The sequence below is a fragment of the Anser brachyrhynchus genome (genome assembly GCF_964034855.1).
Source record: "Anser brachyrhynchus genome assembly, chromosome: 2".
NCBI classification, from domain to species: domain Eukaryota; kingdom Metazoa; phylum Chordata; class Aves; order Anseriformes; family Anatidae; genus Anser; species Anser brachyrhynchus.
This window is the reverse complement of record NC_137695.1, coordinates 23521583-23546078: the sequence shown is the minus strand read 5'-3', so window position 1 is coordinate 23546078 and position 24496 is coordinate 23521583. Positions and strand designations below refer to the sequence as shown.

Here is a 24496-nt window from a genome sequence, read left to right as displayed (position 1 = left end):
ATTATGTGGCAGTGCTGCACTCCCAGATCAGTAGCTGACATGCAGTACTCTGGCAGAGAGGTTGCAATGCCTGGGTGAGGAGCAGAGGCAATGACCCACATCTTTGCAAATTCTTCCCCACTTACCAGGACAGGGAATTAGCAGCTCAGCCATGTGCAAAACCTGAGATGAACTCAAACAGAACTTCGGTAAAAAAAGAAAAAGAAAAAAAAGGAAAAAAAAATTAGATCATTTCATTTCTCAGTAGAGGACACTGCCATCAACGGCTGTGCAAATTTTTGACAAATATCACTCCTGTTGGTTTTTTTATTTACTTATTTTCAAAGCATATTTTTAAGTTCAGGCTTCTCAGCAATTAATTTTCAAAGGCTGTTGTTTAAGGTTGTTGTTTAAAGACTCCTAAAATCATTGCCTCAGTAAGAAGAGGAATTTCTGTGTTGGGAAAGAACTAGTTTTTTTTAAAAATCTTGATAATTTTTCCTTACTGAAAAATGCAACAGCATATAAAACTGTCATTTTTGTATGTGTGAGGAACATCATTTCTTTCTTTCTGAAAATATCAGTGTTCATTTTTCCTTAAGGCAGGCATGTCTCTGCAGATGCCACTTGACTGCAGACAAGTAAGACAAAAAAAAAATCAAGTCCATGTAAAAGAAAGAAAGGAAACTAAAAAAGCAAGTAAATACACTTAATTTCTTCATATCAAGTGAGTAAGAGTGCTGATGAAGCTATCCACTGTTAAATGGAGTATCTTTAAACACTTTTTTATAACAGCATTTTAGTGTATGGGCTTATGTAAGCAAGAATGCAGATTAATGAACTTTCTGTAAGAAAATCTGCTTGGCCCCATTCCAGACACGCTGCAAATCTACATATATTTGTTTTGGCAAGAAAACTTAACATTCATGCCACTTTTTCTTAAATCTTTCATCGTACACTCCCTCCTGCTCCTCAGACTTCTAAGAGTACAAGACAGCCAAGACCGTCACCACAGAGGCCTTTGTGCTGCAGCAGCCACCTCTCTTGATTTTATCACAGGTATTGCGGAGCAATTGGGCTGCAGTTGGGCTTTGTTTTTTTCCTGCTTATGCCAATCCAATCCAAAAGCAAGTTAAATGAAAATCAACAATTCCATTAGTGTAACTGGGAAGACTATAGGGTTTATCACGTATTCCTAGAGCTCATAAGAAGTATACGGTTCGAACTCTTACATTTTTAGCGTGGTCAGTTGCTTGGTGTATCCTACTGATGGACTGCTAGTAAAAGCTTTCCAAAGAACCTACCCCTGCTTAGTCCTCTGTGCCTTTTGACAGACCACAGTGACATAGGATCACAGCTGAAAAGGGAGTGTGTGTCTGTTAGGAAGTTGGTTGTTTTAGCCTGATTTCTGTAGGAAGTCAGATTACTCTGATTTCTCTGATCATGCTGAGGGATATGAGTGTATGTATGTTTATGTGTCCCTCAATCACTTTTTTACTGAAGATTTCAAACAAATATACCAGGAGAAGAGAGGACTCTGTTTTCCTTATGTGTCATGAAAAAGACAGCTGAAGACCCCACAGAAGAGTCCTGAAAAATGAAAGACTATGCTGTGACTATATACACTGAAAGACCTGAAAATCCACATGAGAAGAAATGTCACAGGAGTGATCTCCTGCGATTGGAAACAGCTTCAATCAGTGCTTGTAATCAGCCAAGAAACACAAATCCCTAGGAAGCCGGGCTTCATTATTTCTAGTGTTACTTCTCTGTGAGACAGAACTATTTGTTAATGTCTCTAAATAGCAGACAAAAGATGCTCAGAAGAATAGCTTCACTGTGAGGGAAGACAGCTTCCGAGGACACAGCATGGATCCAGAAGGTGCTTATCATGTGCGGTGGGTCTGAAAATACGTCTTTCCAGGTCTCAGGACATCTCCCGGGCATTACAGCTGGGATAAATCCAGTGCCCCTGCCCTGCACTGCAGGCAGGTCTGCCTCTCCTTGCCCTCTCTCACCTTCAGGTGTTTTATGAAATCTTTTCTTTCTCCTTGCAGTTGGATTAAAGCTTAATACCTATACCCCTCAAAACAGTACAATGGCCCTAAAAAGGCTGAGGAAATTACTCAGGTTATAGCCGGGTCTTATGTGTTTATGGGAGCAGTTGGTGGTGGTGAAATTTCCAGCTCTCTCAGTACTTTGCTATGATTTAGACAACATTAAGCACATCTATTTAGGCCTATACTTCATCTGTTTGAAGAGCCTCCAGGCAGCTTTAGTGTTCTCCTGATAAAAAGTGAAGATGTGGGAAATGCAATGTCCTCTGTAGGAGGATTTATTGTCTCAAACAATTATTTTTTATCAGCTTTGTCAAAACTTGGAGCTCAGGACTTTCTGCTGCGAAGAACAGCAGATATTCATTTGCTTGAAAGAAAAATCATGAATAATTTTCTGTGATATGTTTGTTAGGAGCGATTCTGCTATTTTCTGTATGTCTTTAAGTACTGGCTTAATCACAGGAGAGTAGTTTAGCCACATGTCTTTCAGTTTCAGGTGTTATCAAACAGCAGAACATGCAGTTTATAATTTAGGGCAGATTTGGTTCTACAACTGTCAGCTTATAAGAAGCAATATTTGTTATAGAGTGCATTCCCTCTCTGTGGGAGTAGTAACATGAAATTTTAAGTAAATGAAATTGCCTCAGAGTAGTGTACATGTCTTTCCAAGGAGAGTTTTTAAATCACATTTCATTTGTTTTCCAAGTTACACCAGAATTACTGGATATTATGCATGTGTGAAATACTTCAGAAAGATACGACCAAAGCTGTGATGCTACTTATGCAAGAAAGAAGTATTAATCATTCTCTTTTTTTCTGCCATATTTAATAGGTCAATCTATTTAATTTTAGTGTATTAGGGCACTTTTGATCATAGATGACTCAGGTCTCAAGCTTTTGAGACAAGGCAGGATTCTCATTTACCAGAAAAAGACAAATGGGAATTACTTCTACTTGTTAGTACATGCAATAAACAGCTAAGACAATAATGAGAATTAACTCCATTCCTGGGAGAAATTGTTTAACTGTGGAGAACTTGGCAGCACTGGAAAGAAAGGACCTAAAAATTACCCACCAAAAATTGTAATTCCAAAGAGAAAAAAGTGCTCATTTACTTATTTGGTTGAAGTTCACCGTGCCCATCTATAGGTACACAAGGATTTGAAGGAAACAGTGAAAAAGACTTGATACAAAAAATGGCCAATTCTGCTACCTTTGATACTCTTTGTTGTAGGCATTTTTCTTCATCACCACCAGCATGAATACGTGCTCTTAGCATGGTGTGAACATGCTGTGGTTAGTGCTAATGCAGCCTGCCGTTGTTTGAGAAGAAGGTACATTTATCAGTGCTAGGGAAGGATCAGGTGTACCTGGAGGCATCAGGGAAGCAAACCTGATTGAACCTGTTTAGTCTGCTCAAGGAGGTCTGCAGAGCAGGTCTACAGGGCACAGGACAACTACAAAGGATTTATTTTAACCAGTTCTGTCATAAATGCAATTAGCCGACTCAAGATCAGCTCACAGTTGCACATCAAGATTAAGATGTGTAATCGCGTCAAGTCTGATGGTGTGCTGGGTCTTCTCTCCGTACTGCTGGTGCAAATCTGTTTTCAAAGTGTTTTGGGGGAGACAATCTCTGAATCTCTTGGTGAAATGAGTTTCAACACACTCAGCCTCACCTGTGTGGTTCAAAATATCTAAGTTCTTGAAACCGTGTCGTGAACTCAATGTTTTCAAGTTCCTCATCATCAGGGAAATAGAGAGATTTGGCTGAAAAAGACCTTTAGCAAAGGCCTGAGGACTTAAATACGTGGATGCTGTGTGAGAAATTCAACTGATCTTTGCACTAATGAGACACATAGAAAAAAAAAAAAAGAAAACAGAAACAGACAAATCCTCACTGTTAAAAGAACAGTGAAGTCAAGACAAGATGTAAGAAGTCAGGCCAGCAGCTTAAAACAAGTTCTACAGGAGGGCAATGTGTGAATCCAAGCTCTTTATCCCAGACGTCCTGGTTTCACAACTGGATAAGAAGAGTTAAACACCAAAGGTTAGGAAACCCAAGGGAAGAATTAACTTGTTTTTGCAGCAGAACACTGTTGGAGTTCAGCTGTTCGATAAAGAAGCTGTGAAAGCTTCTAATAAGCTCCAAAGTGTCTCCCAATAGTTATAGGGGAAAAAAAAAAAAGGAGGAAAAAAAAGACTTTGAAGTCTGGAGAAACAAGCTTTTTCTAGAAAAGTGAACCTTGAAAACAGAATCATCACACTGATACTCTAGTACATGAGTCACTGGACTATGTTATCATGGATACTGTTATCATGACTCATGTATAACTGTATATGAATGCATACAGATGAATCTACCCCCAGCATATTATATAATTAGGTAGATGTGTTACATCAAGACCTTTATTTGCCTCCAAAATTTTGTACTAGAACAACAGGCAAGCTGCTCCAGAGAAGCCATTCTCAAGACTGCTACTATAAATTATTTGTGTGGTGTAACAGAGTCCCTGCTGTTATTTACAGGGAAACAGCAGTCAAAATATTTAATTTACATAGAAAGAAAACCTTTGATTCTTCACTTTTTAAAGTTACACTCCCATAATATTTGTTTCATATATAAGCTTCATGATCACCTTCAGGGCTGTTTTTTACAATGAGCTTAGAAAGAAAAGCAAACATTAAAAAAAAAAAAAAAGATAAATGGATCAGTGTTGTACATCTTGAGACTAGATCCTCTGGTGGACAACACCATAACCTTCCTCCATCACAGCTGTGCTGGTCATTAACTTTCTTCTTACTCTACTTATTAACCTTTCTTTTGTACAGCTATGGATCAAACTCCTGGCAATACTTTGGCCATTTATCCTCATAGTCTTTATATCCCACTTGATTATCTAAACTTTTGCCCTGAATCAAAAGATAAAAGAATATAGGCCTAGTAAAAGACTTTGGAAAATTATAGAGGGGAAAATAAAGAGGTTCTGTCACAGCTGAGAGGTACAATGGGCCACTAGACAAGATCAATTGCTCAAAAACAGACTTGTTCACCTAACAGAATAATAAGTAGATAATACTAATTCAGAAGGTGGGCAGGTGATGTTCCATGAGAAGTAGAATCTGAGAGGGAAAATGAGGTCTGAACGTTTGACACCTGCCTAAAGATACTGCATTAAAAGCAGAGACAAATGTTTGCAATGCAGAGGAAGGATTACAGGAAGACAGCCACATAGCTGAAGCTGTGAGCTCTTCAGAAACTTAAAACACAAACACACACACACACACAAAAAAAAAAAAAAAGCATACAGAAATCAATATCTATGTACAAACATAGAACTACTGATAAGTTGATAAGATTTGAAAAAACAGCACAAAATGAAAAGTAATTAGAAAGGTACTAGGTGTTAGAACACTAAAATCATAAGCTGTCAAAGGAAAATCAAGGAAAGGATTTATCCAACTGAGAACAAGCTATTAACTAATGACTCCAGGAAAGCCAACTCTGCAATGCCTCTTTTGCTCTACACCAGCAGTAAAGAGATGGGAATTCAAGAGATGAGGGGAAAAAAAAAAAAGATTAGACCATGTTTAGGTGAGGTAAATGGTTTGCGATCGGTGAGGCTGATGGAATTCACCTTAAATTGTTCCAGGAATAACTGAAGCATTTCCACAGCCATTAATAACTATCCTTAAGACCTGCATGGAAGAGGTAAAGTTTTGAAAGACGGGAAAGGCAAGAATAACTGCTATCCTGAGAAGTAAGAAGAAAGAGGAGGTGCAGAATTATGGCCCAATCCATTTAAGTACAATTCTCAAACAAATAGAGAAAGCAAATAGAAGGTAAGAAAGAAATGGTTTTTAGGCACATGGATTAATCGAGAAGAAATCATTCCAAACCCACCCACCCACCTTTTATAACAGGATAACAGGTATTGTGAATCACAAAGGCTATACAGCTTGATGTGATTGAAGCTTTTAGTATGGTAAATGTAAGAGAACATTTTCATAAGCATACTAGGGAAATGCAGCCTTGACTAAACTAATATAAGGTAAGGTTCTGCAGAACTAGCGAAAGCAACGTTTTCAGTCTTTCAGTTAATCATCTTCAAAATGGAAGCCTACATTTGCTGCAGTTATACGGGGGGTCTCTCCTGGATAAAGTCCTGTTCTGGAATTTCATTAAATAGCACAGATGTTGGAATAGACAGTATGCTTATTAAAGCTGACAATCTGACAAAGTTGAAAAGGCCTGCAAGCACATGAGAGGATAGGCTTAGAAATCAAAATGATCCTGAAAAATTGAAGCTACAGTCTGAAAAAAATATGGTGCTGTCTAACAGGGCCAAGTGCACAATACAGCACTGAGTGAGGAAAAAAAAAAATATATATATATATATATATATATACAAATTGAGGATGAGCAATTGGCTTGGGAGCAGCCCTGCATTAAAGGGTTGGACGTTACAGGATGCGCTACATTAGTATTTCAGTTCTGATCAGAAGTGCGCTGTTGAAAAAAATCATTAATTATCAAGCTTTGTTTTACACCACAGAGAGTTCCTGGTGTGTAGGAAATATGATTCCTTTCCACAAAAACTGAACCAGAAGATATGCTTTAGGTGCATCCCAATGTGCTGCAGCTGCTGATGGGTATTCAGGATGCAGTGATGGACCAAAGCTAGTCCAAGGTGGAAGTCTGTGACATATGGACAGAGCAAACATCAGGTGCTCAGCACTAGCTGTTTCACCACGTCTTGCTTCCTCTTGCCACACGCTACTCGCTGAAGCACACATAGCCATCACAAGCTGACTGTGAATCAGCCATGTCTCGTGAATAAGACAAATGTGACAGTGGGACAATGTGTTGTCTGGGAGGCAAGCGAAGCAATCCTTTCCAGCTGGTGAGATCCCAGCAAGAGTACTGCATTCAGTTTCAGCACCGTACTTTTAATTACCAGTCGGAGCAGTTTAGCCCAGGGAGATCAGAAGAAAGCCGGGAGAAAGATCACCACTCTCAGAAGCATGAGGTGCAGGGAAGGATCTGGGGTTGTTTTATCTCAAGAAGAACAAGGTGAAATGGTAACAGCTTTTGTGTCCAACACAGGCTGCTGCAAAGAGGAGAGGGATAAATTGACACCTCCGTCGACTGTGGAGGAGGCAATATAGATTGCACATAGGAAAATCTGCCGAGTAGTACGGCCGGTGAGACAGCAAAAAGCAACAGAGACTGGCAGAGCCACAACATCGGAAGGTTTTACAAGCAGGTTAGACAAGCATCCGTCAGACTTGGTTTAAACATAGTTTATGCTGCCTTAGGGAGGGAGATGGGCTAGATAATCTCTTGAAATCACTCCCAGAGATATTTGTTTTGCTTCTTTTTTAAATGTAAATAGTAAAATTTCTCTTTCCTGCTCCTTTCATCTTGTCACTCTACCTTTTGAATCATTCCACTGATCTTCTGTCTGCCATTTCGTGTTACATCTGTCTGATCTTTCCATTCTCCATCCCAGTCTGCCTCAGTCCCATCTCTGCCTTTCCACTTTGGGCGTTGTTTTTCGTCTGTGGCAGTGAGTGCTTTTGATAGGAAATCCCTCTATTTTCTCACACACAAAGCAACATGCCTGTCTTCATTCAAATTCCTACATAAACGAAGTATTCATATATATTTGCTGAACTAAACATTGTAACTCCATTCAGTTCCTCTAGTGTTTTTGCAGCAAGTATTTAATGACAGCATTGCATGGTTAGCTTCTTTTGTTCTTTCAGTACCTCCTTCTGCCATTACTGACCAAGTGGCAATCAGCTCAGACATCACCACCATTTTCCTTAAAAATAGGATAATTCCCTGTATAGAAATACGACAATGGAGAGGAGAAAGGGCACAGTTATCATTAAGAAATTTACTTGCATTATCTTTGAAATTACAAAAAGCACCACTAGCTGCCTAATGTTAGGAGAATGTACAAAAGCAAAAATATTATGTATGGATACAAAGCTCCGTGGCTTTTTCTGAGGTAATATATGGGTACATATATGAAAGAACAGAGAATGATTGTTATTTGTTTCTTTGCTGGTATTTCTGTTTTCCCCTGGCACTTTGAGAGTGCCCAGCACATGGGCACAGAGCAGACCCTGCTGCCATCAGCTCCTTAATGAGACCCAGCCTTCAGGCTGAGCTCTCAGGCACCAGACTAACATTGTGTCCCTTATGATGTACTTTTTCACCACATCTTTCACACTGATATAGGACAATAACACACTTTTTTCTATAGCAAATGAATACCTTCTCTCATTGCAACTATCACTGTCATGGACTCTGTGAGGCCATTTTCCTTGTTTTCAGCTTTACCTACCAAGTTGCCATCAGAGGCTGCATTTTGTTCAAATACACACAGCAAAGCCAAAATTTATCTGCGCACTATGTACTCATAACCTACTGCCTAAATTAACCTCCAGAAGTCCACTGCAAAGCCCACAGCCCTTTCAGTTCAACAGCAGCCAGCTGGCACAAAGGCATGTTCAAGAAAGTTTAAAAAAAAAAAAAAAATTCAATGGAGAAAATTGATTCAATTCTGATCCAGACAGCCCGGGATTTAAAAGCAATATTCCCTTGTCTTACATGTCATTTTCAGATGTAGCAGATGCACTATTCAATTAATATCTACTTTACAATATACTTTATTTGTTAAGCAAATCATTCATGACCACTTATTTCTGGTATATAATGTGTACTATCATAACAGTTATAGGCATCCCTATAATAAGTAATTCTTAATAAGAAAAGAAGGAAACTCTGCTTACTTTATTCAAGCAAACTGTCTCTCTTGTTAAAAATGGTATTAAGCTAAATTAGGCCACCAGCATTAAAGGCAGCTTTAACTCTCTTCAGCTTTTTATAGATTAATATTCACTGCCTTGTACAAGTCCCTTCATATTGTAGATAGTGCTCCAAGAAAATGTATTTCTACTAAAAAAAAAGAAAAAAATTTCTTTTCATCTCTCTATTTTTCCTGGTAAGATGAGTTCAGTGTTCACTAGCAAATGAGATGTTCATATTACCGTACAACAGAAACACTTACAACAATATATTTATTATTATAACAATATATTTATTATTATAACAATATATTTTTTCTGCTGATGAATATTCCAAATATATTACCCAATTATATCCATTTGAGTTTTGTTTATTTTTTTCAGTCTTTGGAGAGGGAAATGGTCTGCATATTTCATTTAGCAATAACTTAATGATTTCTTGAGAGCAAAGAAGCTTTTGGCTGGACGACCATGTTTTACAAAGTTTTATTTTTCATTTTAGGTAGGGGCCTACTTTATTAAAAGGAAATTTTGAGGTAGGAAAGTTGAGTCTCATTAGGTCCTCAGCTGGAATATTTATTAATATTACATATCCAACTCTTTTCTTCTTTTTTGAAACAGATTATCCATAAAAAGCAATTGCACAGCTTTACTCCCATTAGAGCCTCATGGGACAATAATAAAGCCCTCAGAGAACTATTTTTAATTGTGTCAAAGGACCTTTCATTTTTATGCATGTGTCAGAGCATACATATGTGGAAGATGCATTCAGGTGGGTCCCTCTGAGGACCTATTTTCACACTGGGTGTGTTGCTTGATGAAGTATACAGAGCGCAGCCAGGTAGGTGGGATTGCAGCTTCAGGAGAGCTGGGGTTAGCGCCTTGCTGCACTGCAAAGCCTCCCATGGGACCTGAAGGAGCCACAGAGGCCAGGAGCACACAGATTCTCCTGCCTGAACTGATGACTGCCCCTACTGACCAGAGCAAAACTCCCTGGGCAGCTCTCTCAATCCCAGGGCTGGGCTGGTGCAGCTCAGTGCCAGAATGGTGCTGAGCAGGCACAGATGCCAGCTGGGGGCTAGCAAGCTACGTACTGAGCTAATTAAAGCCCAGACCTTCAGATATGATTCTCAGAATAAGCATTTCTCTCTCTTTCTACTGGAGCACATATCCTACTGCGTGGGTCAAAAAGATGTGTGCTTCTCCCACCTACAGCCCTCAGCTGTAGGTCACAGCAGGGCAGGGGGAAGTTCACGTGTTTTTTTGTTTTTTTCTTCACCAAACAAGTGCAAGTTTGGGGTGAAACTATTTAAAATCATGCCATGTTTTTGAAAAGCAAAAACTTCTCTGGCTAGAAAACATATACATATATATATATATATATATACATAAAAGGAACCGAAGAGTATCTTCTCCATATTTTTAAATGGCAGTTTTGTTCTGACCAGTGGTTCGCAGCAGAATGTGAGCAAAGGGTTAATAAACAGCAATAATAAAGCAATCGTTTTGGGTCAGGCTAACCACTTCGTGCAATTCTGTTCTGCAAATTGGAAAATTATTCCCACAGCTTTAATTAAGACACTTACAGGAGATGCTGTGAAAGACTCGAATCAGGGCTCCGGCAAATGACAGCTACTCTAAGGACTGAATTAGCAGCTGTTTGGAGAGCAGGGTCTCTCAAGATCTCCTGTTGGAGATCTTCCTTAGGGCCTCAGATTTTCTGTCCTCGGGTCACCTTTTGAAAATCGAGGACAACGGCATGTGGATCTGCTGCAAGACCTTTGGATCAGCCCCTTTTGATTCTGCATTTGTATCGTGGGTCTCCCTCTGTAACGTACGGAGTGTATATACTGCTATGGCATGGATAATACATTAAAGACTTTGAAGCTTCCAGGTACTATGATAAAGGAGGATAGATAAAACCCTCAAAGAGAATTTTATTATGAGTAATATATAAATATCAAAAATAAATGTTCAACATGAAATACTCCAATTCCACTGTCCAAATGCTTCACAGGACATTCTTCGGGAAACTGAAGAACAATAATAAAACAAACTGGCACTGACTAGTCATATTAAGGAAATATTGCAGACAACAGATAGGTTTTGTAGCTAGCTTGTAGATCATTTCTTCAAGTATTTTACAAAAAGACCTTCCAGGTTCCAATCTGGTTAGAACCACACTTCTCTGTAATGTTTTTCTATAGCATAAGTAAGCAGAAATGGTCTTGAGATGTGTGCAACCCTTGCTTGTAGTGCTCCTGTACCTTTTCCTCCTGCTTTCCTTTTGAGAGAGGAAAGCTGCAAAGGCTCAGCCGAATGTTAAAATCTGTAAGATGGATGGAAAGGAGGGTGCTGTAAGAGATGGAGAGCTGAATATCCAGAACTTGTTTTTAAAAAACTGTACAGAAGTGTGTGCATCCAAATGAGTGTGCAGGAAGCATATTAATAAGCAAGAAACTCTCAGATATTTATTATGTATAACCAGAACAAATGTTAACCTTTCATTTTCAAGAGATTTTTCAAGAGTTTTGCTTAGCTTGTTCCTTTTTTTTTTTTTAATAGATGACTAAAAATTCTTCCAACATAATGGCTTTGGCTCCTAACACATCTAACAAAAGAGAGACAGTATGCATATTTGGAACTGGAGATTTTGGAAGAGCTCTGGGGCAGAAAATGATTCAGTCTGGCTACCCCGTTGTGTTTGGAAGCCGAAGCCTGCGGACATCCAGCCTGATTCCCAAAGAAGCAGAGGTGCTGAGCCACGCCGAGGCAGCACAGAAAGCTGCCATCATCATTATGGCGATCCAGAGGCAACACTACGACTTCCTTACACCATTAGCAGAAATACTCCGTGGAAAAGTGCTGGTGGACGTAAGCAACAACTTAAAAATAAACCAGTATCCTGAATCCAATGCAGAGTACCTCGCTCAGCTGGTACCTGGCGCTAAGGTTGTGAAAGCCTTTAACACCGTGTCTGCCTGGGCTTTGCAGTCAGGCACGCTGGATGCAAGCCGGCAGGTAAGACTGAACCACAGGAGCTTCCTATTTCGTAGAGGTATGATATATCATACAGGCTTTTAACAGTTAGACAAAACACACACATGGGACATATGAATCAGACAAGGCTGGGATGGAATTTTCACTGTAATTGCCCATCTCAAATTAAATGTGTGCTGAAATTTACTTTGGGACGCTAATATGACATGACAAGGAATATTGATAGCTCGCCTCAGAAAGCAGGAAGGTGTTAGGAGACATTACAGGAGCAAGGAAAGAAAGAAAGCAGAGCCACAAAGACAGAGAGGCAGCAAATCAGGAGGAAATGAGGGCTGCATCGGTTGTTCACCTGGAATGTGAAGTTAAACAGAAAGGAGATAGAAGGAACATACCAATGCAAGAATAAAATGAAGGGAGAAAAAAAAAAAAAAAGAAAGGATGTGAGGGATATGACGGGGCAATAGAATGATTATGAGCAATGGCAGAAATAAGCTGGAAGGTGAAGAAATTAATAAAGTTTTCTAAGTCAGAATCCATCACCATGGAAGTCTCACACAACAACAGCACATACAAACCATGTGAACTTTCCTTAATCACAGGCAATCTGATCATAGGAAGCAACATAGCATCCTCCCTCAAACAAATCATTTATTATTGCCCTGTTTTCTGCCACTCCGAGGGACATTACCTTTGCATGATGCATGGCCAACTACTCAAAGCATTGCTAGCTTTCTTTTCTGATGACAGAAATGGTTTTGTCTAAACTAAATACTAAGGACGTCCAAATCTAAACTGTAAAAGCCTTCATCATAGTAAGAAAAATGAGAGCAGAAATTACCCCCTTTTTCTCAGTTTCAAAAGAAGTTTTCTTGTGAGATCCCACCCATAGTGCTGCATTCAGCTTTGGGGTCCCCAGCACAAGAAGGACAAGGACCTCTTAAAATGAGTCCAGAGGAGGACCACAAAGATGATCAGAGGCCTGGAGAAGAGAAGGCTCCAGGGAGACCTTATAGCGGACTACCAGTACCTAAAGGGGGCCTACAGGAAAGCTGGGGAGGGACTCTGTCAAGGGGTGTAGTGACAGGACGAGAAGTAATGGCTTTAAAGTAAAAAAAAAAAAAAAAAAAAAAGGTAAATTTAGATTAGATAGAAGGAGGAAATTACTCACTCGGGGCAGTGAGGCACTGGCACAGGCTGCCCAGAGAAGCTGTGGATGCCCTATCCCTGGAGGTGTCCAAGGCCAGGCTGGATGGGGCTCTGGGCAACCTGGTCTGGTGGGAGGTGTCCCTGCCCATGGCAGGGGCGTTGGAAGTGGGTGATCTCTAAGGTCCCTTCCAACCCAAATCATTCTGTGATTCTATGATTCTGAGTATTATTTTGCACACTCACAGAACAGTTTCTTCCCTCTTTTAATAGAAATGAGAAGAAATACCATTTACTTTCATGGCAGAGAAACTATATTTGAAAGATCCCTGTCCCCAGTTCCCTGGAGTCCTTATGGACCATTGTAGTGGCAGTGTTGCGCCTACTTATTATTACAAAATCTTGTGCTTACAAACTGCATGCAGGGTCTTCAGAAGAGTGGTGAAATTCAAGTGCTCTAGGCAGATTTGTACTGTATGATACTCTGTTCTTTCCACATACAAAATTTTGCCTCTTGAAATGATGTCCTTCCCCAAAGAAAAGATTCATGTTCTTAGTTCTTGGGCCTCTTGGTCAGGAAATTACCTATAGGACATTTTTTACGTATATGAAGTAAGACTAGCATTGAAGCCAATGAGTAGCCTAGGAAGCTTGTGCTCACTGTCCATATCCAAGCAGGACAGCAGTAGAAAATGTTACAAAATTCTGTCAAAATAAAACTTCTGTTTGTTTTTGGCCGCAGGTGTTTGTCTGTGGAGATGACATGGAAGCTAAACAAATGGTGATGGATATTGTTCGTGCACTGGGTCTCACACCATTAGATCAGGGATCCCTCTTGGCTGCTCAGGAAATTGAAAATTACCCTCTGCAACTGTTTCCAATGTGGAAGTTTCCCATCTTTTTGTCCCTTGGCCTAACTGCATTTTTCTTCTTCTACTGTTTGATTCGTGATGTAATTTACTCTTATGTTTATGAAAACAAAGATTTTTCATTTTTTCTTGCAATTTCCATTCCAAATCGGATCTGCCCTGTGGTGGCACTCATCCTTCTTGGCTTGGTTTATCTTCCTGGTGTACTTGCTGCAATCGTCCAGTTATACAGAGGTACCAAATACAGGCGTTTCCCAGACTGGCTGGACAAATGGATGCTGTGTAGGAAACAACTTGGACTAGTAGCCTTGGCATTTGCTTTTCTGCACGTTTTTTACACTCTCATCATCCCAGTTCGCTACTATGTAAGATGGAGAACTGAGGATAGAATTATCTCCAAGGTAAGTTTTGTTCCTTGTTATGTCTTCCCTTCCTCCAGCTCTTTTACAAGTACTACCCGGTATGTTGAGCTTCACAAGTTCATGTGGACAGTCTAATATTCTTTACATTAGGGTTATTTTCCTCATTTCTATGTTCCTTTTAACCACTAATAAATCCACAGGTTGTTGATATTAGGTTGAGTTGATGGAATTTCTGGCCTTAGTCTGGCCTAAGTAGTTTAAATACTCATAAAATAAACAGGAAAAAATGAATGTTAAGAATAATTTAAAGAAACGTATTTCCTTATTTCTCCATATAACTTTAAGAATGGCACATATTTTGACTTTCTGACTTTATTTAACAACAAATGATCACAAACCTGTTCTCAACAGTAGGTCTATAGCAGATAAGACAAGTACCACGATTATAGACATAATGCCTCTTTTGCTTTTTGAGTAGCCATTCAAAGTAAGTCTCCAATCATTTTCAGATAGTTAATGTATCACATTTGTCACCTAGTTAACTTAAAGCACATTTTTTTCTGTATATTGATCCTAAAAACACTACCAGTAATGTATATATGGTCTTCTTTTCTTCAGGCACTGAACAATAAAACAGATCCATTTAACAACACTAATGGCTGGCTTAGCGACTCTTATTTGGCTTTGGGGATTTTAGGATTCTTTTTCTTTGTTCTTCTGGGAATAACCTCCTTGCCTTCCGTCAGCAACAGTGTCAACTGGCGAGAATTTCGATTTGTACAGGTAAGAGAAAGACTTTCTCTAAAAATACTACTTTCCTCTCAGATGGAAAATCCCCTGTTTCCTTATAAACTATGACTAGAGAGAGGTTTACTAGAGACTTAGGAGTTTCCTCCACTCATATCTCCAAATGTGATGTGTGTATTATTCACCATCACATGATAAAAAAAAAAAAAAATCTACATTGCTATACAGCTCACCAGTGAAAGAAAACACAGCTTCTCTGATGGCTGCTTATGGAACAGACAGGATTATTACACTAACAATAGAAAATCGGAAAGACCTCAGCTCCTAAATGACAAATGGAAAGCTGGCATTGTGGAATTATCAACTGCTAAATTATACCAAATCATAAAATATCTTAGCCATTTATTGGTCTAATTTTGTTAGTTCACAAGATAACTCAGTTAACATGAATCTGAAAAATGACTTTATCACTCCAACTCTCTCAATGGCAAGCATCTGAAGAGAATTTGCGGTTTCTGCAGGCTTTAAAATTTGCTGCCCTTGGTAACACCACCATCTTGGCCCCTCATCAGGAGGAAGGTTGGTGCAGGCTGCAGTGCCTCTGCAAGAGCCGGGCTGGCAGGGGAAAGTAGAAAATGGAAATTACAATCAGTGAATGTTTTATTCAGGCCAAAAACTTGCACAGTATATTTCTGGGTGGATTAGCACTAGAGCATATAAAAGGCTTGGATCTCTCGACTGAATTTCAGCCTTTTCTCTGCATTTTAACAAATATGACAACCACTAGGCAGTGTGTGTGAACTAGCAAAAATTATCAGGGTTGTTAATGGGAAAAAAAAATGTTCCACTTAGATCCATTAGAATGATTCTTTATTAAAACACAATTAAGAGCCTTTATAATATACAAAGCAGTTTAATTTCAGTAGTCGTCGATGAATACCAAACTTGGCATATTCCATGTAGCTTGCTGTGTACAGTAAATTGTATTTGTTCTGGTTTAATTTACTGTTTTAACCTCTACTTCTTTCTTTCTTTTCTTTGTTCTCTCCTAGTCCAAATTGGGATATCTGACGTTGATTTTATGCACTGCACACACACTGGTATATGGTGGAAAACGGTTCCTGAGTCCATCATCATACAGATGGTATCTTCCAAACATCTATATGCTCTCCCTCATTGTTCCGTGCATTGTACTGGTTCTCAAATTTGTGCTTATATTTCCTTGTCTAGACAAACAGCTCACACAAATTCGGCAGGGCTGGGAGAGGAATCCCCGATACTCAGAACAGTCAAACTACATTATCAACAAGTCTGCTGTATAATTAGCCTAAGCTGTATTGTTTAGAAGAAACAAACAAACAAAAGATTATGAAGGCATATCAAAATGAAGTCCTGATTCTCCTTTACCTGGAGAGTGAGAGAAAAAGTGAAAAGCTTAGGCAGGCCCTAAGTAAAATAAACTCATCCTAGTGGCAAGCTTAAAATCCAAATCAAACGAGGTCATTGAGGTCCTGCACTCCAGGCATTCTTTCAGGCAGGCGTAGGCCCTCTCGTTTGCTCAGTGTATTTCCCTTTTCCTATTCACCTTCCATTCTTAATGAGTATGAGAGAAGTAAACAGTGCTTAGTGTCCCTCTGTCACTCCAAACCTCCTCCGGGACTGGCCAGAACCAGAGCAACCTCTTGTGTCAGCTGGTGTCTGCTCCTCTTTGCTGTTCTGCCCCTGGGGCTCAGGTCTCCATGCTCCTACACACACACAGGCACACACACCTATACACATGAGCACCCACCCTGCTTCCACCTCCAGAAGCCACCAGCCCATAGAATGGACACAGGACGGATGCTGGATGAGGAAGGGCTGTCTTCCCAACGTTAGTTTATCCTCCATTAATATCTGATCTGAAAGAGACCTATATTCATGCCTTAGAGATAGTTGAGTAAGATTTGCTTGGTTTGTGTACTGGATCTCTAGTGTTCAAAGTGTATCTGCCAAGGATTACTGAATCCTTGCCGTACTGCAGAAACTCACGTGGGAAGGGGATGGAGGAGAGACCAAAACGTCAGGAAGATGTGAGGTGTTCTCACAAGCCTAAGCTTCTCCACAAGTACGGTGATTTTTTGTGTAAGCAGTGAGTTGTAAGGAAAGGAACTGAAGGAAAATCCTATTTTATCAGGGGTTTTATATTACATGTCATGATTGTATCTCATGATGATAAGGTTGTTGATTTTTCTAAAAATAAATTTTGGATGCAATATTATAGATATTTGATGAAAATACATACATTTTAACCGTAATAAAGGAAATTGTTTACAGTTCTGTATTCTGTTTTTATTTCTGGAACCTCTTTTGCTATGATTCATCTGCTGGTATGTTTAGTTGCACAGTGGTGTTGGAAGGCCGGAAATTTCAGACAGCTGCCAGGGCTCACCTTCCACCATCTTTGCTTGCTCCTTGGATGTTCACATGAATAGATATTTGCTTAGGCATCAAAGTGGACTAAGGATATTGTGGAAAAATGGGATACAGCTGGGATGGCGACCTCACTGTTAAACTGGAAACTGAAAATTTGACAGCCTTCTTCACGTTGGAGAGTAAAGAAAAGCTTGTTTCTATAGGGCAAGAATTGCTTGCTATCTTTTCTCTCTGTGTTGTTCTCATCCCAGTCCACTGAGAGGATAAATACAAATATGAAGGTATGAGCATGCTAAGTAGTATACTAGCTAGCATGACAGTATAGCTAACTATACTTTCAAACAAGCCTTATCAATAAAATTATATATATATATTTACATATATATATATATACATGAATGATACTTCTCAAACAAATTCTCAACAATGGAACTATTTTTAGTTCTGGACCTACACCCTTATTCAGCTCATCCTCTGGCCCAAAAAGAACATGTCCTTAGTCCCTGAAACAATGGTGAAGGAGTCTCTTGTATCAGCAGTTGATGGAGCCAGGTTTCTTGTAAATAATTCTGGCACCAAGTGCTCGTACTAAGCAGCACTTACTTGTGCATGCTTCATACTCTACATGACATAAGATGATATATGTATGTTGATGTGTGTCTGTATCATTACAGAAGTTTTCCTAGACCTGTCAAATGATGGAGAAGTACTCCATTTCAAGCTTCCTTCAAAGATTTTCTATGTTAATCTTAGGGAACTGTTTACTGCAGAAGGGATCGTGTATGCATTCTAAGGGCCTGAAGAGGTTGTGGGAATACCTGTAACACCTCTTTACAGCTCCCTGAAAATGAGGAGACAGAAGCAGAGAGAGAAATTTTAAAAGACAGAAAAAGAGAGAGTGTGTTTGCGTGTGTGTGTAGGTAGAAGAGAAAAGGAGAGAGAGAAGGAAGAAGAAAATTCGTAGCCTGAATGAATGTGTAGACTTGTCATTGTGGGGCCATATTCTGCTCTGTGTTACAGAATTACTCCAGATTTGTGTTATGAAGAACGGTAACAGTTCCAAGATACACAGTTTGCTTTTATGATTACTTGTTAGAGGATTTACAATCAGGGTTTCTGCCTATGCAGATCTAAAAAATGCCCTTTTCTCTCTCTCACAGCTAAACCTGTGGGCTGGAGTTTAAATTGCAATAGCCATGGTGAATAACACCCATTTGAAAGCCATGGTCTATGAAATACAAACACTGCCAAGGCTCTGCCTCCTTTCCTATCAGAGAGTATGGTCCTTTGTATTTCTGAGTGCCCTGTGTTAAGAGGAGAGCCCAAGTCAGGCCTGCTTTACCCTCACTGGCAATCAGGGCAAAGTAACCGTGGCCCGACTGAACACCACCTGCATGTTCACTCGCTGCGAAATCAGTCTCAGATGGGCACAGAGCTGCAGCTCACACAGGAAAGACAAAAGGACTTCTTCAAGGACTGATAGCAGGCTGATTTGTGAAGCTAAAACCTAGACCCGGGTTTACAGAAAACGCCAAGCCATGAGGTACAATTTGCAATTTGTTGTTTACTCCAAGAATAAAATGCCAATACCTGCTGTGTACAAACCAAGCAGACAATGCTATTTGTTTGCCTGGGCGCATGAGGCAGCTCTCAGGAGCCCATCCAAAGCCCTCTCATTTGAAGCCAGCAGTGGGCTTTTTGTTGACTTCAGTAGATAATAATAGGTCAGATCTCCAGCAGCATTTGTTTTTCCAGTCTAAGTGAGGGATTTTGCGTCCTCTTATTCTTAGGCATCTGGAGAGTATTTACTTCATAAATTTACATACTTATTCCTTGAACATTGTAGAGAAACATCTCTTTAGCACTTTTTACGTAATAGTTAAACTAAATTCAATGGCAGTATTTTGAAAACAATAGCAAATGTTAAGAAAAGTGTTAGCATCCTGCGTACATTTTTTTGGCTGAGCTCTCCGTATCTTATTTGTTTATTTTTACTTACAAAGCCTGGTTAGAAAGGACATTAGAGGACTGTGGAATAAAATTTAGAAAGGGTGTTTTCTATATGGTTCCCAGAAGAAAAGAAGAGCCTTTAAGTGCATATGGACATAAGAATTCCTGCAGGAATAAACCATTGACTCTCAACTCTACTTCTAAATGACAGTCAACATTTAGAAAATATAAACTGCAGCTTTTTAAACAAATAGCCACATGGATATTGTTGTGATAGCTGAACTTGGATTTCATTGTGCGAGATTTGTTTTGATGCAGTGTGCTTAGGTATAATGTGACTTTTAGACATCTACGTACAGCATAATGTCACCAATGTAACTTCAACTTTTTGTTTCAATATCCATTTCAACCCCCAAAATGCACTTATTAGCAAAAAGAAAGTATTTTAATTAATTAGATTTACTTAAGTCTGAAGACAGTAATGGGATGTCAGACACACACTGGCCCCAGGGGGATGCAGCTGACACCACTGATATTGCTGGATCTTGAACCACAGGAACCCGAGCAATTCTCTTTAGTTCCACCACACTGCACCATGAGACCTGAGGTCTGCAATTTTTATTTGCTCTGCATCCTTCTGCCAGCCTTTGCTGCCTTATCTAAGTTAATCTCACTCCAAGATTTGACTGTTCGTGATCCAGTCCAGAAAGCCCCTTTTTTTCATGCATGTCAGGTTTGGGGGGGTTTTGTTACCTGCTAACAGACAGGAGATTTTAGAAGAGCCTCTCTCGTCTCAAACACTGGTGAGCCTTTTTGATCCACTACTCCAAATAATGAACTGGTCAATGGTACGAATGCTAACAGGAACTGTGTAACCTACGCTTTGCTGCTCTTCTGTACTATGATTAACATATTTAATAAATCTATGGTGTTTTCTATTTAGTAATAGCCTAAATATGGCATCTCTTCCACAGACTGTGAAAGATTTTCTTTCCTACAGAGAAAGCTTTTCTTTCTATAGAGACTCTTCCTTTCCTCTGCATTATGCGTGCTTCTGTTGCAGATCTCCAATTGCATCTCCCTGATGTTAACCTGAATGCTTGGCTCCCTGGAGAAAGTTGGCATTTCTCAAGATTTTGTAGATAGCATTGCAATAGGAAAAGTAGCGTATCTCTTATTGTTGCATATTGCCTTAATTTGATGTTCCTGAATCTGGGAATCCAGAATTGACATAAATATTAGCTCTGACATGACTAGATCCTAGACATATTGATTTCTTATAAGGAACATCAGTGTTAGAAAAACATACACCGCAGAGCCTTGAGAGAACTTTCACAAAGCTCAGAGAATTGAATGAAACCTAGCTAATTTCTCCAAACACTGCAAAACGGAAGTGGTATTTTTGTCCATATATCTTCACACACATCCTCTAGTCCTATCTCTGTTTTGGTTTCCACATTCACTTTGGCACATAATTGAGGATTCATTCAAATGCAGCCCCTTCGCTGTGCTTGCTTCTCTTCACAGTTACTCAGATTTCATCTAAGAAAAGCTTCACATAAGTGGTTGAATAATGTTAGACCAAAACAGGATGTCCCAAAACAAGTATGTTTGGGACAAATGATCTATGGCCAAGTGCGGCCGCACTTGGAGGAAAGGAAGTATTTTCAAAGAATCATTCTGGAGAAAAGCATATGGAAAGAAAGTAAAGAAATGATTAGAATATGGAGGGAGGGAGGGAGGAACGGAGGGAGGGACGGAGGGAGGGAGAGGACAGAGCAGTGTCCCCCTCCCCGCTTGGCTAGCAATGAACCAGAGCTGCAGGAGCCCCAGGACAGGACAGACCCGGCACCCCTATCCCTCAGGGCTGGCTGAGGCTATCAGGGAGGATGGGTGCAGAAGTAATTAGAGGGAATTATGTTAAATGCATATAGGATTACAGTTTGTTTGTTTTGCCTGTAGCTTTTGTTTTCCAATCCCATAAGCAGAGACTGGAAACCAAATCCCATCCTTAATTGGATTGGTCTAAAGGTAAAACGTTAAGTCCCACTGCAGAAACTTTGGTCTTGTTTTACTATCAAGCCTTCTTAGCTTTGTCGAGATGAATAAATACAATAATTGAAGGTACCCGATTGTACCAGGGCCTCAAAGATACCTTCTGTCCAGCCACAAAAGTCTGAGTGAGATCAAGGGACTTATGTAGGTCTACCCTGACTATTGGGACAGTACAAGACGCCTAAGGATCACTGAATACCCCACTGAATGCCTTCTAGCATCTCTTCTTCAAACAACCAGACAAACACCATGTTTCCTGGCAAACTCAAGACTTCCCTGTCTTTTACAAAGTAGCAGATTATTAAATTCACACCCTACTGTCATCACAGACGTATCCCAAGTTTCTTTAATGATCCCTGTGTCAGTGACAAACACAAAATCACATGGGAAGTCAGAGGCAAGGAGAGGAATTGGACACAGGTTTCCTAAAGCAGAGGGTAGTTCTCTAATTACGAGGAGCTTTGCAGATTAGAGAGCCAGAAGGCAACCTTGTGATCAGCTATTCTCTCTTCCTGCAGAACATGGGCTATAAACACTGCCTGAATTAATTCCTCTCTGAATTATCAGGAGTTCTCATATTTTTCAGTTCACAGACCCCTACAAATTTTCCAACAGTAAAGCAGATTACTGTAAAGTTTAAGCTTCCTGACAACAGGCAGTTTTATCCTAGTTTCCATTTGTTATTGCTGGCAGGTAATCCATTAAAACCAGCTGAAAACTCCCAAACTAAAGGTATTCTGAGCAATTGCTGAACTTGATTTAAACATCAGAAAACTCACCACAACTTTTGGCAAATAATTTTGACAGCCACTTACCCTCACATCTATATATATCATGTTTACAGACATAGACTGGTTTTGGTTTTAGTGGTAGAATTCAGGCATCACAATTTATGATTTTCATGCCTTACCTGAAGTGTCCAGAATAGTGGTTATGTATAGAACATATATTTTACCCCTCAGAAAGAAGAAACTCAGGTTTTGTGATTTTATATCACTCAGGTTTTGTAAAAAGTGTGATTTTATATATAATTATGGAGAAATATAAATCATATCTGGTCCTACTGCACACATGGAAATACAGCCATATACTAAAGTATCTTGATAAGGACAATGAAAGTTTCAAGGTATTCCCAACCACTAATTTTTAATGTTAAAAAAATAATAATAATAAAAATTAAAAAACTAAAAATATTAACAGTCGCTGTAGATACTCTAAGCTTTAACATAGTTTCAAAAAAAAAAAGTATAAAAAAATGATTGATAACATTGTGAAAACAGTTAGCAGATTACCTGCAGGACTGCAGTTTTTGTCACCTGTGCTGGTAAATTCAGATGGAGAACTCCACCAGAGAGGGTGGTTTCTAGGGAGCTTCTCAGGAATTAGTTGCAGGTCCACCTTTTTTTTTTACAGCACGTCACATAAAACACAAAATCATTGCTGAGGAAATCCTTATGAGCGATGAGGACGGATACACACAGAAGAGAGTTGATGAACCGTGGGTTTTAGGCCCGGTGCCATCAAACCCAGTCCTACAGAAGGTCACTGCGCAGGAACAATGAAGGCATGCCAGTGCTTCAGACACAAGGAGAGGTACCCTGGAAAGCACTGCCTGAAAACAATTCCCAGAGGGGCTGTTAGGAAGGGCTATGAACCATGCTCAAATGGTTCACAGGGGACTCGCAGTACAGGAGAACAGGGGTAACATCTAACAAGATCTCGTGATTTTCAGAGGTGTAGAGAAGGAAAGTTACTCAATACCTGCGGACGGCACCAGCCATGGATTGCTTCACATGGTGAAAAGGACACTGAGGACTCTGGAGAAGACTCCAGTACACCAAAATGAGAGTAAGAATGCAGAAACATTCTTTACATGTACAGACTACAGAAATTGAATTCATTCAGCTAAAAAACGTTAAGGGTGAATGCAATCCAACGCACCCAGGTCATTATTGCAATGCTGAAATTTCATAATCCAATATCCGGAGAAGTGGGAAAAAGCAGCTTGTCTCTTATGAAACTCCCACAAAAGCTACTAACCATACAAACGTACACGACTCGGATTGTTTAAAAGAGCAGCAGGGGTGAGAGAAGCATACAGGGAGTATCACATAAGCTTCAGATAAAACCACAAGCGTACTTAGGCAGCCTTGACTTGGTTTAAAGCTGCAACTCAATTTAAAGCACTCTACCCAGAGGCTGAGAGTAAAGAAACTTGTTTAATTCCTCTCAGGTGTAGGTGTTTGACATTTGATGCTGTTGCACTTATTTTCAAGGAACACACATAAGGAAATATATGGCTCCATTACAACTTTCCAAACAAAGGACTATGAAGACTAAGAAGTTTTAAATGCTCAGGTTAGGAAAAGTAATAGGACCATTAGACAGACAAAGCATCAGTATCAAATGTCATTATCCCAGCACGAGAAAGATACAACAAAAATGCTTGGAGTTAAAGCTCTATGAATTTAGATTAAAAACCTTCTGGTTGTGCCTTGAAGATAAAAATAGTGAGGATAATTATTTTAATGTTATCAGGTGAGTATTCTTTAGCATGGGTGAATTCACTGTCTCTTGCAACCGTTTGATCAAAAGTGGATCCTTTAGTCGAGCCCAATTCACTGAGTTTGGAACAGGGGCACCAGCATCAGACGAAATGTGATTGCCTGTGCAATGCAAAAGGTTACACTGCATCACTTAATGTTTGTTTCTTTTTTACAACGTCAGAATGAGCATGTAAGCACTGCCACTTGCACACCTTTTGCTTATTCTTCTGAGAGGTCCTGAAAACAGATAAATGAAAAATTGATCATGTTGTTTCATCATCTCCTTCTTTCCCCACACAGTTACGAGAAAAATAAAATAAAATAAAAATGGAACAGTCTCTTAAGTAGGTCACTCTGGCAAAAGCACAGAGTATGTGTAAATAGAGTCAGGGATTTTCCCATTAGATATTTGGGAAAAAGTTTCAGTGATCAGTCCAAACACCATTTCTGTCAGAAATGTGCCAGGAAAAACAGTAAAAGTAAATTCAGTATAAAATACAGTAGAAACAACTCCTGAAGCAAAGAAGTTTATCTTCTAATAAATACATTATGAGAAA

The 24496-nt window shown here is 39.5% G+C and overlaps 1 protein-coding gene and 1 long non-coding RNA gene across 5 annotated transcripts in view; one reads left to right on the top strand and one right to left on the bottom strand.

Moving 5' to 3' along the window:
* The window catches only part of STEAP4 (STEAP4 metalloreductase), a 22104-nt gene extending 4816 nt beyond the window's left edge, over positions 1-17288 (top strand). For 2 of the 4 annotated variants that reach the window (XM_080582506.1, XM_080582507.1), the window contains 4 exons: positions 11421-11876; positions 13741-14268; positions 14848-15012; positions 16029-17288. In XM_080582506.1, coding sequence (XP_080438632.1) covers positions 11421-11876; positions 13741-14268; positions 14848-15012; positions 16029-16298 — 1419 coding nt within the window. In that variant the 3' untranslated portion in view covers positions 16299-17288. Of the gene's footprint in view, positions 1-1785; positions 1862-11420; positions 11877-13740; positions 14269-14847; positions 15013-16028 lie in introns of all 4 variants that reach the window. The other 2 variants (XM_080582505.1, XM_080582504.1) reach the window with 2 other exon arrangements.
* On the bottom strand, positions 15025-24496 carry LOC308190797. The gene is made up of 3 exons (XR_013947498.1): positions 23155-24496; positions 22686-23005; positions 15025-15591 (listed from the first exon to the last, which is right to left on the bottom strand). It is a non-coding gene; the product is annotated as an uncharacterized lncRNA (long non-coding RNA).